The sequence below is a fragment of the Drosophila santomea genome, chromosome 2L, assembly GCF_016746245.2.
Source record: "Drosophila santomea strain STO CAGO 1482 chromosome 2L, Prin_Dsan_1.1, whole genome shotgun sequence".
NCBI classification, from domain to species: Eukaryota; Metazoa; Arthropoda; class Insecta; order Diptera; family Drosophilidae; genus Drosophila; species Drosophila santomea.
This window is the reverse complement of record NC_053016.2, coordinates 4,756,770-4,770,693: the sequence shown is the minus strand read 5'-3', so window position 1 is coordinate 4,770,693 and position 13,924 is coordinate 4,756,770. Positions and strand designations below refer to the sequence as shown.

Here is a 13,924-nt window from a genome sequence, read left to right as displayed (position 1 = left end):
TTCAGTGTTCAGTTTTTCACCGCTGCACAAAAACTTGTTAAGTGTGTGGTTAGCCATGACTCCGATGTGTGCGTGTGTGTGTGTGTGGCAGCGGGCTTAGTGTTGCGATGAAAAATTCAATTTGTTACACTCTTTATGCTGGCTTTAGCTGCTCATAACACACAAAACACACACCGTTAAAAGCTTAGACTATATACACCACGTGTGTCCGTATGGAGTTTGCAGCAGCATCCTGTTTCGGCTGAGATTCTAATAGTTTACAGCATAAATTAATGGAGCCACCTCCTCACAGTGCCACAAAGTGTATGCTTGAATGTGTAAAAAGGTTTCAAATTTATTCATAAACCGGAAACAAGATTTTGCTTTGCTGAGAAACTATTTATTGCTTTACTTTCTTTTAATAAAATAAATGTATCAATTTTTTATAGCCTAAACTCACTGTGCCATCAGCTCCATTTCACAAAACTATTCAGCTTTGGGTAAATTTCATTAAAATAAAAGCCACTGGAAGCCGCCATCAGTCGATTTAAGTCCACATTCTTGAAGTAAGCCCAACTTGAGTAAACTATTTAAATGCCAGCACCATGGAACTCATCGCCGTCGCCGCCCCTTTGTTACCAAACCGCTGCTCAGAAGTTAAAATACTTAGGTGCAATTTTGCAATTGCGAACGCGCACTTAAGTTTAATTAAAAGAGCATTAATTGTAGCCGGCAACTGGAGTTGCAGCGAATCCGCGGTTATAAATTGCTAAATTGCAGCGGGGCCAGTCAGCCGGAGTCTCTTACCTCAGCTATCTGCTCCCGCTGCTGGAATCACGTGAAACTCGAAACTCCGGCAACAATTTGCGTGCCTCATGCACGCACCAGAATTTATAGCAAGCGTATTGTTGTTACTGCGAACTGAAAGTGCCTCTTGCATGCTAATGAAATATGCAGCTAAGTGCCGCGGCTCAGTTTCCTAAGCGGGTTAATCGTCCATGAGTCGCGAAACTTGCCTGCAACTTTCAGGTGCATAAATCGCAAGGACTAGGTGGTCAGACAGGAAGTTTCGCTGCTGGGCAAAGGAAATGGGCGTGTCCGAGTGTTTGTCTGAAATCAAATTAAATTAGCAACCTCGTTGCGAGCCTAACCAACTAATTACGGGGAAATTACCCACATTAGCTGGCATGTGGGCCAAGAGTTAAATTAAACAAGCTCAAAGTACACACAAATAATGAAATAATGAGCGACGAAATGATGATACGACGAAGAGCTATTTGTACAAATCAGGATTACCCAAACTTGTTATTAAGAATATTTTTAGCTATTATTCTGTGTTTTATGAAGATATAGCAATCACCGCACCTTTTACCCACAGTTCAGAATCCGAATCGGAATAGTCGTAAAAATAACAATGCATTGGCATTCCGCTCCCTTTGGTTATTATGTTGGCATACCTCCGGGTTAAGTCGCTTGTTGTCCGTACAAATGACCCGCCGTTTGTTGACTCAACAAAAACAATTCGAGTGGATCGGGAAACTGACAAGTTTTGCTCATGGCGCACTAAAAATGAAGACACTAAAGGCGGTGCAGTAATGTGGCATGTATGTGGGACTCTGCAACTGGGATGTGGCGCTGTCGGAATGTGGGGCTGTGGGGCTGTGTGGGTGTGGGACGTGGCACAATGGCATCAAGTAAGTAATACAATAGAAAAAGCAACTCGCGTACGCGTGTGTAAAACTTTATTTTTACGACAAAGTGCAAGTAGCAAAGTTGTTAGCAAAGGACCGAATGGCAACAACTACAGCGAAGCTATAGTTACACGAGTTGTTGTCGCCCAGCAGTTGGATTTTAATTTTTAGCAGCGACATGAGACAAAGTTTTAACTAAAAATTGCATGCGCACAATGTTCAGAGCGGCGTGGAAATTTGATTTTTATTTTTACAGCCACGACTCCAGTAGCGAGTTGCACGCTGCGTATACGCAATGTGCGCAGAAACAGTTTCAATTACAGCTCCATGAGGTGCGCCAGAGCGAAGGAGTCCTGGAGGAGTGCTCAGCCATGCTATCCTTGGCCAGGATAATTAGCAGCGACACTTGAAGCCACGATTAATGCAATTTGATGGCCCATGATTAATGCGACGCCTGTCATGTTGCAACTTTACGCGAAATTTGCTTAACAAATGTTCTGAGTCCAAGACAAATGAACTCAAGTTTGCCCTGGGCAAGTGGAAAAGTGAAAGCGAGACAGTGAAATGACAAAGAAAGTAAAAGAAAATGTTTTTGTGATGACTGTTTAGATATGAGCCATGAATAATGACATAAATTATCAACTTGTTATGAGTTCCTTTCCGTTTCTGTGCTGCCTGACAAAAGAAATGAGACAATGAAAGTTTTGTTTTATATTTAACTGAATACTTAGGCAGCAACATAAAGTGCGCTTAAATCCTTGAAACTGATTTTTCCATTCCTCTTTGAGAATACCTAAGCTGACACAAATCCCAATCGCAACTGACAGTGAGCCACTGTTCGCAGATTTATCTATAAAATGTTTAAATTATTTAAGTAGCTCGAACTTTTATGGCGTCCAGCGACAACGTCAGTTTAAACTGGCTGCGTGTTCCTCCTTCCAAGCAGAATGCAAAGTTTGTCAAACTTTTGTTTCAAAAGTCAAAGGCGCTCCACGGGCTGATGAATGAGTCGAAAGCCGAATCATGGTCAGGAGAGTCCTGTCTGCAACTGGACCAGCCACACCCGCATCCTGGCACTCTGGTTCCTTATCGCCGGACAGTTGCAAATTTATATGCGCCAGCTTCCTCAAAGGCTGGCCAAGAGTTGAGAGCTGGCGAACTGGGAGAATTATAAGCTGCCAGGCATTTAAAAACGCATAAATGTATTTTCCGGCGCGCACTCACATAATGCAAAATTTATGAACTGTTTGCGGAAAAAGCAGGAAAAATTAATTGCCAAACTGAAACAAGAGCGCAGAGCATGACCAAGTGTCAGCTGGAAAACTATTAAAAAGGCATCTTTGCCGGCCAGCTATTGAAGTTGAAGCACCTGGTGGTTGCAGCAACCGAAGCCAGTTCTCCACCTGCAACTGCAACTGCAGCTGGGCAAAAGCGAAACCGAGAAAGCCAACCTGACTTCCTGTTTTCATCATGCTGGCCAAAAAACCAGGAGCAAAACCAAGACGTGGTTCTGGCTGCTTGCCGAAAATGCGGAAACGTCCATTTTATAGCGGAAATATATTCTTGTGCGGAGACGCGCTGATGATTTATGTACTATGTTCTAGCATTACGTGCTTTGTGTGCCATTGGAATTAAATTCCTGGCCAGGATATTCCACGAGGTAATAATGGCCAACGGGTTATTGCACTGCTGTTCAAGGTGGCTGAGTTACTTCCCCATCACACTCAGGCTGTCTGGCTTTTGATAAAAAAGTTAACCATGGCAAACTTTGCAACTCTAACGTATCGGCAAAAAAAGAAACTCTGACAGAAATGGGTTAAGCTCGAGCAAATGCTACAATTATTTGCGTGCTTTTATTTTCCTGCTTTCCCGGATTTTCCTTTAGGCCGGAGTAAAGCCGCGCATAATTCAGGTTAAGTGCGCTTCATGTGCGTTTATGCTGATATTTAAAACATGTGGATGTGAATGTGGACGCCAGGCCCTTTCCCCAGTACAAGTGCAAAATTAAAACTTTTTATTGAAGTCGAGAGCATGCGTGCGTACTGGGCAAGCAAAAAAAAACCAAAAAAAAAACAAAAATATTAACAAACTTTTTGCCGGCGCAGATGCAAAACAAAAATGTCGCACAAAGAGGAAAACTTGCAGCATTTCGAGCAAATAGAATTCTGAAGCCGAGTGCCCAAACCCCCCATTAAGCATTGGAAAATAATTAAAAAGTTTTTCGTCGAGCTAATGGAAATGGAATTGCAGGCAGGCAGGCCCATTCTAAAAACAGAGGCAGAATTTCATTAAAACTTCGATGAATGAATGATTTAAAAGCAAATGAATAAATTTTATTTTGAACAGAAACCCTCAAGCAGCAATAAATGTTCAATGGCGTGTCATCTAGTTACCTCAACAACAATGTTTTTAAATGAATTTTTCGTGTATTTTATTTTATTATCATGTAGTGTGGTCGAGCTTTTAAGGAATATCTACTACTATGTTCTGTTAATTCCGAATTACAGAAATGTTGAACCACAAGCATAAGCTTGAAAAATTCCTCGTGTTTTTATGCTCCGCATATCGCTGCTGAATAATGCATTTCATTTAACGGAATTTCCAGGTTAACACCTTGCAGTGTCCCGCACAGCCACATAAAAACTCAATGGGTCTCGTGCAGAATCCTGACAGGACCAGTTGGCATTATACGTCAGTTCACAGGACGTCGCCCACGCGCTGCATGCTTGGTTGCATTTTTTGGCAGCTCGCACGTGTTACCGCTCAGCAACTTCATTCCAACTCCAGCCGGTCTGTGTGAAACCACCCAGTAACCACCCAGAAGCCACCCAAAAACTACCCACTGCCAGCTGCAGTTTCCCCCCACTCCCCACTCCTTTTTTTAACCGACTTGCAGGGCACACGAGTGCGCGACATAATGCATTTATAAAGGCCGCCAAACAATGCCAACAGCCAGTCAGATAATTTCATTTCGCTCCTGCGGGAATGCCATTTCCGATTCACCACTAACAGTTTGTTTTTCTCCCACTTGGCACTGCTTTACATTTACTTTTCCACTGGCTCTCGTCCGACGTGTTTGTTTTTCTTTATTTTATTTTATTTTATTTTATTTCATTTTTTCGTGACACTGCCATTAAGCTTGCATGTGCTGCGACTTTGCTTGGCACATGAAATTCAACGACATCGCATTCTTCTAGACCAGATACCACCAGATATTGCCGACAGGACGCAGCAACAGGAGTCACAGGATATACACATAGAGATGTGTTTCAGTCACTGTCAAGCCATCTCAATATACTACAGTTTTGTACAAGATTTTTAAAGAGTTTCCCATAGCAGTTTTACATTTGAAAGCATAATATGATCAGTTTCCTATTAAGGTGGTATTTTCTCGCTGTGTAACAAGACACACAGCCATCATCCGATTCAGAAAAGCAGTCAACGCTCGCTTTTCAACTGACAGACGCCACAGAGAGACAGGGAGACAGTGACGTGGGCGTCTGCAGGTGAGGCGAACGAACAATGCAAATATTTGTATGCTGCCATAACTATATGGCACACATATAGCGACGGATCTCGGGAACGTGTAAGTTTTGCCCGGAGAGCGATAAAAAGTAATTTTGGCCATTGTTTGGCAACTGTGGCCGTCGACGGCATTGATAAGTTGAGATATCAGACAGCTCTTGAGCGAAAACAAAAGTGTTTGTACATTCCTTTGTATGGGCATGTATGGGAAATGACTATATATATTTCACACTGTAGATGAGTAAGTGTTCTCCGATTTTGAGAACAGTTTGTTGGTGGGTTTTATATATGTCTTTATTCTGGATATTTCAAGGATACTCACTATTTAAAGAAGATATTTTTACGCAATTCAGTACCAACCAAAGTTAGCTTTAATTTCTATTCTCTAGACCCCAATTAGAGAGCTGCAATGTATTTGCCCACATTTTAAATCATTTCCATTCCAAGTTGGGCTGTGCTAATTAATACTAGCAAAGTTTTTGCAGCCGAAACCTAATTGCGAACATCTCTGGCCCAGATGCATTGTTAATAATGTTCCACCAAGATGACGCTTGGCTTCCTTCTACGGGGGAACAGTAGGTGGTCGTTGTATTTTGCTCCTTTTTGGGCGAAAACCCAAAATGTATATGTGCGAGCGTTTCATTATGTAGTTGTATAATTTCAATATGTTCGTACTGCTGCCAATAAAATGCGCACAAGCAGAAAAAGGCAACGCAAAAGTTTTTGCCAACGAAATGAACGATGCAATCATGTGGCCCCACAGCCCAGCGTGTTTCGTAGCTCTTGTTTTTATTCCATCTTTGCCACTTTGGGCTGGCAACAAACTTTATTAAAAAGTATGCAAGAAATTTGTGCATCTATAGGGTTTGCTCGAATACCCCAAGGGGCTGCGAAGGCATCCCCATTCGCATCCGGTTCTGCCCGAAGTTTGGACCTGCCATAAAACCAGCCAGTCATCCAACCAGCCAGGCAGCCAGCCATCCTGATCCTGCCTGAAGTTTTCCTGCCGACGCCTTTCCCTCTGCAGATTGACACGAATTGGCGAAATGAAATTGCAATTTCTTGTGATAAATTTCAATGAACATTCTGCCAAGGCGCAAAACGAAGAAGTGAAAGTCTGGGTTGCGGCAACGATTTTGCTCCGTTGAGTGCAGTTTGCTGTATGTTAGCAGGCGGTTGGCAAATAAAAATTGCCCACATAAATTGCGTGCCAACTGATTTATGCCAAATAAATAAGAGAAACTCTCGCAAACAGTTCTGTGTGTTCTTTTCAAAGGAGTGTTTGAATAGTTGTGTTTTTCGTGCTAAATGTTGCAAACTATATTTTCCAATTAGTGATTAAGTGGCGGTAGTGTGTGCATTTGAGCGATCAATTGTGTACCTTTGCTTATAGAAAACATATGAAAAACGTATAAAGAAGAAAGCCTAAAATGTTTTATAGAAAACTAAATTGTATATGTGGCTTAATGTTGACTGTGACTGACTACATGTGTGTGAACATGAGACACATGAGACCTAGCTATTATAGTGCCTAAGTAAACAACAATCACTGAGAACGTTATGCTTGACTTTTTACTTGACAACTAACATAGTGGCTTTTACATCCTACATACGAGTATATATGTAATATATCCTTTTCATCTGCTTGCTTTTGCAGCTGTTGCCTGGGCCAACCACCATGAGAGCCTCTCCCTCAGTCCGGCGGAGCACAGCGTGGTGCGGTACACAAACGAATCCCTCATCGTCCAGTGCCGCAGTCCGGATCCAAAAGTGGAGCTCCATTGGAAATCGCCGAAAGGCGAAATTATTCGCGAGCACAAAGGACGCATTCACATTGAGCAAACATCGGCAGGTAAGGATCAGATGGGATGATGCAGCACCTGCTGCACCAGATGGGTTGGGCTAGATAAAACAATGGGAACAGCTGCAGGGGAATGGATAGGAGGTCAGAGTTCAGGGTTCGGGGGGCAAGTGTATACAAGGCCACTGGCTCAACAAACGCAATTAATTGGAATTCTCTACACATTCTTTGTAGCCGAGTGCTCAGTGCTGGCAACATTAATGAAATGTTTCCGACTAAGCTTTAATTGCAAAATAAATAAATGCGCAAATTTTGATAGTCATTTAAAATTTCACAACATTTACCAATTTAAAAGAGTATTTCATATATTTAATTGTATAAAAACGTGGAGAGTATATATATGTTAGAATTTCTATATGGATACAATATTTCTAAGCATATTTATTTATATACGCGGTATCAGATAGTCCACATATTGGGCACCACTTCATATATCGCTTTGTTGTTTAACCGAAGCCCGTTTAACCTTTTTTCTATGTATTCCTTACTCAATTTCCCATTTTCCATTTTCTTCGCACCCTCCGACGCGTTTCGCCGTTTATTTCCCGAGTGAAGAACAATTGAAAATCGTTTTCGCCCACATCGCACTGGCCGACAAGGGCAATTGGTCCTGCGAAGCTGCTGATGGAAGTCTGCATAGTAAATCCTTCGATTTGATTGTGTACCGTAAGTGGTGGAGTCGCCGGAGGGCGTGAGTTCAGTCATTAATATTGCATTGTTTTCCCGCCCCTCACACACACACATCCAGAGAAAATTACATTCACAGAAAATGCCACCGTGATGACGGTCAAGGAGGGCGAGAAGGCCACCATCCTGTGCGAGGTGAAGGGCGAGCCCCAGCCGAATGTCACCTGGCACTTCAACGGACAGCCCATCAGTGCCGGCGGTAAGAATTTCCCCTTGATAATGAGCATTTTACATTCCAATCCCAACTGCCACCACTACATACTATCTGCCTCCTCTCTCCACCTTCTCCATTCCCCGGGTGTGCAGCGGCCGACGACTCCAAGTTCCGCATCCTGGCCGATGGTTTGCTCATCAACAAGGTAACACAGAATGACACCGGCGAGTACGCGTGCCGGGCATACCAAGTCAACTCGATTGCTTCCGATATGCAGGAGCGCACCGTTTTGATGAAAATCGAACGTGAGTATGATTTACGATTTCCAAAACGTTCAAAACTGCTCCACACTGGGACCTTACTTTGAAATTTGTGTGCTCTATTCTAGATTTTACCACATGTCTCTTTCCATTGCTCGTTTGTGTGCAATTTCCTTAAATAATACATTTGAAATTATTTAAAGATTTACTTTATTTAAAATTTTTGATCCCAGTAAGTTCCAGTGTGCAAAGTGCGGTGACCTGTCGAAATTACTTGAGCACCGTTTTGTTTGAAATTTCGAGTTTGCGCTTAGTATGCAGCGCAGTGAGCGGTAAATAGTTTTTGAGCACGAAAAATTCTGGAATTACACTCGCGGCATGCGAGCCGCTTTTGATGGATCCCGGATGTCGACCGGTGTTCCTGATGTGTGCCCAGGGGGCATGGTCTTGTGGGCGTGGTCATGCGAGTGCGAGTGGGCGTGGGCGTGGCGCACATGCAGCTAATGGCTTAACTTGGTCGAGTCCTGATTTATGGTTAGCGCACATGGTTTTTCCATTTCCATGGCCTACCTTTGAGCGTCGCCTCGGTTTGAGCTGTCATCGTGTTTCCTGCGGTTCTATGCATGCTCATTTTAATTTTAGGCACTTTAATAGGCTAACATGGGCTGTAAAACATAGCTCAAATATTACGAAACTTTCCCAAATTCTGCAGTCTTTATAACCTAAATGATTACTGACATGTTTCCCTGTGCAGACAAGCCCATTTGGTCCAAGACGCCATTCGTCAGCCTGAAGTACGCCTATATAAACGGAACCGCGACTCTTATGTGCGAGGCACTGGCGGAACCTCCGGCGAACTTCACGTGGTATCGCAAACACAACAAACTGCACAGCAACAACCGGCTCTACACGATCCAGTCGGACAGCTACTGGTCAAGTCTGACCGTCCACGTGCTGAACACCAGCGCCTTCGATAACTACAGGTGCCGTGCCAGGAACGACCTGGGCACCATCGAGAGGACCACGCGACTGGAGCAGGGCGAGAAGCCCCCGGCTCCGGCCAACTTCCAGCTGCGCGGCTTCAATTCAAACACTTTCGATGTGGTTCTGAGTGCTCCACGAGGTCCGCCGGACAGTCCCATGGGGGTCAACGGGTTCCGCATCGAGTACATGACCGAAATGGAGTTCAAGACGGACGCGGGCAAGTGGACCAATGCCAGGCGGAAGGATTACGCCTTCGAGGAGGGTGAGTTACGCTTTAAGCAATATCAAAAATATCCTCTCCTTCCTATACTAAAACTATCCTCATTTGTTTCGTAAACCACATGGATCCTATACAATTTAGGTGCCACATTCCTTCTGACGAACTTAGAACCAGATACCGTCTACCTGGTGAGGGCCGCATCAAGGAACCTGGCCGGATTTAGTGACTTCACCAAGGTGGAGAAGTATAAGACACTCTCCCTGGAGCCGCGAGTCTCTTCGGGTTTTGAGCAGACCAGGAACCTGTGCGTGGAACTGGGTCTGATGACACTAATGGTCGCAATGCGGCCGTTCCTGGAATGAATCTGAATCTGCAGGCGGATGAAGGATGACGGGTGATGCACCTAGCGGAACCGGAAACCAGGACCTTAAACGCCATGTGCTTTGTATAGCTGTAAGGCGTGTCCACGAGGACACTTTTCTGTCTGATTTGCTCGGTCTAAGTAATTGGGTTTACTCTTAAGTTCAGTGCGTTAATATAACCTTAAATAATGTTATGTTTAGTAAGAATTTCTATTACGCTTTCAGTGCTTCGATTGGAAAGACATTAATGGATCACTTATAGGATATTTATATATATTTAAATAAATCCTCATAGCAGTTAGACATAATTAATGGTTTGCTGGCCTTGGCTCCTCAAAATTATGCAAAACTAAAGCTTTGCTCAACTTTCGAGAATGTTTAAACTTGAATTGTAAGTTTTGTAAGGTGCGAGTTGCAGCACCTTGTTGCCAAATCTTTAAGATATAATCAGACAGTTGCCAAAACTAAAAAAGTACATAAGTTTAGTATAAACTGAAGCCTTCCGTCATTCCATATAACTAAACAAACTTTTTAACTAAACTACACAACTATATAAAGTTTTGGAAAACCATCAAACGCATCAAACAATTAATATAAATATCAAAGAGCTTAACGACAGCATTTAAAAGTATTCTATGTCACATAATCTTTTTAATAGTCAAAAACCCACACAAACATTTCCACGTGTAAATTTCCAGGGCTAAAAAATACAGAATAAAATATAGATGTAAAAATAAGCTTAAACATTTTGCCACAATGCAAATATTATGCAAGCAAGGGCTGAAAAAAAACATATATATTATATATTTTACAAAAGTTATTTATACTCAATGAAATTAAATGTATTTCAGCTAAAATGGTGGAAAATATAAACCATAATACCTAGCCAAAGATTTAATTTTTTCTGGCTTTCGTTTGCCAATTGTGTGTGAGCCATAATAAAAGTTATAAATATCAAACCAAAATCTTTGCATATTAATATTTCAATATTAAATTTCAATGAGAAACTATGGTGAGTAGAAATAGAATAGAAATAAATTGTTATAAAAATCTTATTTTAGTTGGCGTAGCATTTATTATTTAGTTTCTACCATTTGGCTCTAAAGTTTTATACAAAACGCACAAAACACAAAATTGTTGCAAAATGGAAAAACCATTTCCTTATTATAGTCAGAACTCCAACCAACCGCTAAATGAAGACTTTCATTTAGAAGATGAGATGTTACAAAATTCAAAAAGGAACTACACTTTTAGCACAGATCCTGGTAAGTAATGTTAGCTTATAATTAAAACTAAAAATTTACATTTCCGATTAGATTCCAATATAGCATATCAGCGGTACATGCAAATCCTCATCCGTGTGCAAAATTCCTTGCATCGAAGATTTCTCCCCAGTAGGACTCTGAATATTCCGGCCTCCCGTAGCCGTATCTCAGGCGGTGGATTCTGCAAGAAATCCAAAAAATCCGAAAAGGTAAAAAAAAATACAAATAAGCAATGCGTCGACCAGCAAAACAACGCAGCTCAGCTTTCGTGCGAAGCCGCTAAGCCCTCGAAGCAAACTGATTGCACCACTTATGATGAAACTTCCTGTCCGTGCAATAAAAGTGCTTCGGATAAAAGCCCGAAAAGCCACTGCAGTTCTATGCCGGAACCCAATGAGTCGCCATGCTGCGCTGGACATGAGGACAAGCGCAGGAGCTGTGTGTCCTTTCAAGAGCCCATGGCCACGGATATTCCCATATATGATCCGCACTTCCGGGACTGCCCATGCATGGAGTCCGTTGAATTCTGTCCGCCAGCCACCAACCCTTGTCATGGCCAGGACCCACATAAGGATATCCCGAAAACTTGTCCCGATGAACGGCCGAAAGAGCCAGCATCCCAAAAAAAGACGGAGTCGTCCAGAAACCACGCAGGTTCACGAGTTTGCATGAGACCGATGATTGTGGTGCCCACAGGTGTGGGTAGTAAATCATTAAAGAAGCATCAACCCAAGAATTCCAAAGTAGTTAGCGCAGATCACTCCAAGTCGCAGTCTGCAGCTCACTCGCATAGTTCTAAAAACTCCTCAAAGCACCAAGGAAAAAGCCAGCTTCCTGAAAAATCTTATAGCAGTAAGGATTCTTCAGCAAACTGTTGCCAGCCTTCAGTGCAAATCGAAGAAACTTGTCCAATTTTAAGCGACACTCCCAGTATCGAGGAATTTTCTCAGTGGCAGTGCACAGATCCAGTCTGTTGTTTCTACTTACCAGAGGAGCCCCATTGCTCGACAAATCCACCGGCATGCACCAACTGCCCAGCTATATGCGACTTATCCAAGCAGTTGGAGGAAATGAATCGTCGTTTGGAGGGTCTTCAGAGCCAGGAACTCTGCGACATCCGCTCGCAGGTGAATAGCCTCAATGCGAATGTTCAAAGTTTGGCCAACGAGTGTATTCAGAAAAGAGATTGTGCCAACAAGCTAGTCACGAAAGCGTCGAGCACCTGCCAGTTTTGCCAAGGGCAGAGTTTGAACATCCTTGATAGCTTCCACAGGCAACTGATGGACTCAATTAGGGATCGTTGCCTGACAGACATTGTAATAACCTTGTTTCTACGAGCAGATAATGTGTATCACGTAAATGTGAGGGATCTGAGCTCTGGCTGTTCCCTTGGTTGCTACCTGGTCACAGATGCGGCCATTGAGGAGGCCATGGAGTTGGGAGTCTTCCAGGAGATACTCACCTTCAGTGTAATTGATGTGCGGAATACCATCAAGTCGAAGAACTGCGCCTTGGGCATCTCCTTTGAATTCCATCATGCCAGTCGGCAGTGCGGTGGTTGTGATTCCCCACTTCGTGGAACCTGTATGGCGGGCAAGGAGTACATGGCCAGGATTCTCGGTCTTCCTATTCAGCAGCTGGAGTACGTGTACTCCGTTCCACAAACCTATGCCAAAAACACTGAGAACAATTCTAGGAATCCCAGTAGACATTCGGAAGTCGAATTCCGTAGAATACAGTCACACTCAGTTTCTACTCAAACGAGATTGAAGAGAAAATTAAAATCCACATGCATTAAAGCTACAAAGGAAATAATCAATTTGGATGCAGATAGACTGGGATTGGAAAGAGAGACAAGGAGCTATATAAGGAGCACAAGACCACAGGGTATACCCGCAGTTAGAAACCAAGGAATGTAATCATAAATTATAGCAACAGACTTCAAATATTATTTTTTTAAATTTTAAATAAAAGGCAATATTTTTTTTAACACAGGATAAGAGAACTGGGGATAATTTAAACCTTTTTAGAGATTTTCATTATTTTCGAATGTTCATACATATCAGGAAATGATTTCAAATCAGAGTAGCGAGAATAGAAAACAATAAAGCGCAGATCAAAGGAAATTCTGATTAATTTCAATGAACCAAACCGCGCAGGTTGCATTGCCAATTTCAGAACATGGCAAATGGTTCATTTGGGCAAAGAGCGCGGTTTGTCAATCAACCACGTCAACTGGGGCTCAACTAAGGACCCGCATATGCGCTTTTGGGCGGAATGCCTTTTGTGGGGGTTGCTGTGGGTCCTTTGGCAAGGAATAGGAGCACTGCGTTGACAGCCGCATAAATCAGTTGAATGCCACACGTCGTATTTGGATGCAGATGCGGATATGCGGATGCAGATATGCGGATGCAGATGCGGATATGCGTTGCGACTGGGCACCATATTGTGCGTGGTGACTTTTATGGCCCGACCGCGCGTTAAATATTTTTCTGACTACGCACACGGTCATGGATGCCCCTCTCACTCATGATTGACTTTTCCCATTCGCCAGCGCCAGCGCCATCCGCATCACAATGAGCAATGGACGCGGCTGTTATTTGGGTGCGGTCCAAAACAATCAGCCCGGCTATTTAATTTCCAAATGGGAGGAGCAGGCCATCACATCGTGCGGCACAGCGTGAGTGCAAATGACTAGCCTGTGAGGCCGCCGGCTCTCAATATCAACACTTTAAGTCAACGGTTCGAGTCACGACAGCTGAACCAACAAATAAATGCTGCGAAAAAATCCGCATTCGGCCATTTTAGGCTGGCAACCGCCAATTCGCCAAGCCATCGCAACGACCCACCGGCAAGTGGGTCAGTTTCGCACTGGCTTTTAGAGCAAATCAACGCGAAATCCGCTCCAGGTCATATGCCACCCGACTCAATGTGGG

General features: G+C 43.2%; 2 protein-coding genes across 2 annotated transcripts in view; both read left to right on the top strand.

Annotated features, from left to right (window-relative positions):
• Window positions 1-10,688, top strand: part of LOC120458272 (neural cell adhesion molecule 2) — a 60,481-nt gene extending 49,793 nt beyond the window's left edge. The window contains exons 2-7 of the mRNA XM_039645865.1: window positions 6,853-7,047; window positions 7,612-7,722; window positions 7,805-7,942; window positions 8,050-8,202; window positions 8,912-9,403; window positions 9,503-10,688. Coding sequence (XP_039501799.1) covers window positions 6,853-7,047; window positions 7,612-7,722; window positions 7,805-7,942; window positions 8,050-8,202; window positions 8,912-9,403; window positions 9,503-9,723 — 1,310 coding nt within the window. The 3' untranslated portion in view covers window positions 9,724-10,688. The remainder of the gene's footprint in view (window positions 1-6,852; window positions 7,048-7,611; window positions 7,723-7,804; window positions 7,943-8,049; window positions 8,203-8,911; window positions 9,404-9,502) is intronic.
• Window positions 10,689-10,807: 119 nt separating this feature from the next.
• LOC120458688 lies at window positions 10,808-12,982 on the top strand. The gene is made up of 2 exons (XM_039646425.2): window positions 10,808-10,988; window positions 11,040-12,982. Exons 1-2 carry the CDS (start codon window positions 10,868-10,870, stop codon window positions 12,905-12,907), a joined length of 1,989 nt encoding a protein of 662 aa, XP_039502359.1. The 5' UTR covers window positions 10,808-10,867; the 3' UTR covers window positions 12,908-12,982.
• The last annotated feature ends 942 nt before the right edge of the window (window positions 12,983-13,924 follow it).

Bases quoted from the DNA above. Each gene is read 5' to 3' on its own strand.
- LOC120458688 (XM_039646425.2), top strand. From the start codon at position 10,868: ATGGAAAAACCATTTCCTTATTATAGTCAGAACTCCAACCAACCGCTA. The intron at 10,989-11,039 runs GTAAGTAATGTT...ATTTCCGATTAG, and splicing joins CACTTTTAGCACAGATCCTG to ATTCCAATATAGCATATCAG.